This window comes from Aplysia californica, unplaced genomic scaffold (assembly GCF_000002075.1).
Source record: "Aplysia californica isolate F4 #8 unplaced genomic scaffold, AplCal3.0 scaffold00158, whole genome shotgun sequence".
In the NCBI taxonomy this organism is placed as follows: domain Eukaryota; kingdom Metazoa; phylum Mollusca; class Gastropoda; order Aplysiida; family Aplysiidae; genus Aplysia; species Aplysia californica.
Window position 1 is genome coordinate 677186 of NW_004797428.1, and position 1866 is coordinate 679051.

At 45.9% G+C, this 1866-nt stretch overlaps 1 protein-coding gene across 1 annotated transcript in view; it reads left to right on the forward strand.

Moving 5' to 3' along the window:
* LOC101860016 overlaps window positions 1-1866 on the forward strand; it is a 38669-nt gene extending 36803 nt beyond the window's left edge. Inside the window, exon 2 of the mRNA XM_005097583.3 lies at window positions 1177-1866. Within this exon, the coding sequence (XP_005097640.1) occupies window positions 1177-1623 (447 nt within the window). The 3' untranslated portion in view covers window positions 1624-1866. The remainder of the gene's footprint in view (window positions 1-1176) is intronic.

The following is a 1866-nucleotide window of genomic DNA, read 5'->3' on the forward strand; positions in this document are numbered from 1 at the left end:
TGGCGTCTAGTCATCCATCCACATTGTACGAATAGAAGAGCATCCTGTTTAATTGTCATTTCCTCATTTCATCATAGTTTCAGTTATTTTGAAATAAACCTAAGGTGGGCCCTGTGGAAAGTTTGTTGTGCAGCTTTTTAGTGTGGGTGGTTGGCAGCAGGCCCGATGGGTCCTACTTCTTTACTTTCCGTCTCTTGTATCTCTCCATCTGTTTTACATTTTCGCAACACCAAATGACCATTATTCTGTCAAGGAGCCTCTCTTTCCGCAAACAAATGAACAAGCAAACAAACTCTGATGTGGTTTGCTCCTTTTTTCTACCAAACATCTATCGTCATGATCTCTCCCCTTACTTTTCTTTGCAAACTGTTTCGAGTAACACATGTAACCTTCGGCACTCATATGACGTAATTGTACCTGGATACCTTAGTGTCATCTCTGACCCAGAGTTTGACGTGTAATGACCCTCCATCTTTCATGGTCGTGAGCTGCGGTTACACATTCTGCCATATCCTGGCCAGTCCATGTTTTTATGTTGTCCATCCACGTTACTCTTTGTTTACCCCTGGATCTCCTGCCCCACATCATTCCTTCGAATACCTCTCTCACAGTTGTCTCGTGTTGTGGCCAAAATATTGTATCTTCATATATTATTTTGTTCCATTAAGCAGGGTTTGTCTTTTTTGTCTCACCAGAACCAAAGGAATTATATATAATGCTAGAGCTCACAGCAGTGACGTCACACGTGTCAGACAAGGGGGTCTTCTTACCCTCATCGGCATGTCCGGTGTTCCCCCATTTACATAAACAATCTGAGCCCCCACCCTGCTCCCTACGAGCTCTAGTGTATTAAATACCACCCTGCCCACATATTTCAGTGCAAGCGTGTAGACTTCCCCCTAAAGCACCGAGACGCCCCTATGTGAGTCTCCAAAAGTACTCATGCGTCTGTTGAAGTGCGCATATCTTGCCCTCCTTGAAGTTCGGCGTCCAGAGTGGGTAGATGCAGCCCTTGTTCGTTAATGTGGGGGGGGGGGGAGATCGGTGCCACGAACTCTAGTACTAAATATAACCTTCTTGCACAAGATCAAAGCTAAAGTAAAACATTCATATTCCAAAAGGTTTCGTTTCTCTTTTAAATATTATTTAATGCATTCTTCCTTTTGTCTTCGTCAGACCCTCCTCGCCTTAGCAATGTCTGCTGTACTGGTGTCCATGGTCCCCAGCTTGCACGCCTTCTCCACATCAGAGCTGGACGAGGCAGACCAGGCAGGCGATCCGGCTGACCACTCGTACCTCGAGCTCAGGAAATCGCTGCAGAAACTTCTCCAGCTGTCGGACCTGCCCATACAGGACTCAGTCCTCACCCGCGTGCCCTCCTTCACCCTCCACGACGTACTCAGACAAGTTCTCTACGAGCGGGGTATGACGAAACAGCAAGCCGAGGACGTCATTTCCGAAGTTATCCAGCGTTTGGAGTCGAGGATAAGCCCGAACCGGAAGCGAGGCTTCAGCAGGTTTTCCGTGCAGGCCAGATTCTCTCCCTTCGGCACGAAACTCGTCCCCAACCGGAAGTTGGAAAAGGGAGGTGGCACCCTGCTTAGATATGGCAGAAGTCTGTAAACTTTTGGCAGTGTTTCAACATTAAGCTGTGTTGTCACTTCAAAAAGTGTAAGATTACATTTGGAAAGAAAAGAATGAGAAGAAATAATCGTTATATTCGTCCATGTAAAATTTGTTCTTCCAATGCTATGTAGACAGAGTTAGAGCTTGCGGGGAAATAAGGAACCCCTCAGTTTTTAGTGTTAAAGATCAAAGGGTCAAAGAATATAAGTACTCAGTTGCCTGTGTTCAGAATTTAGAGCA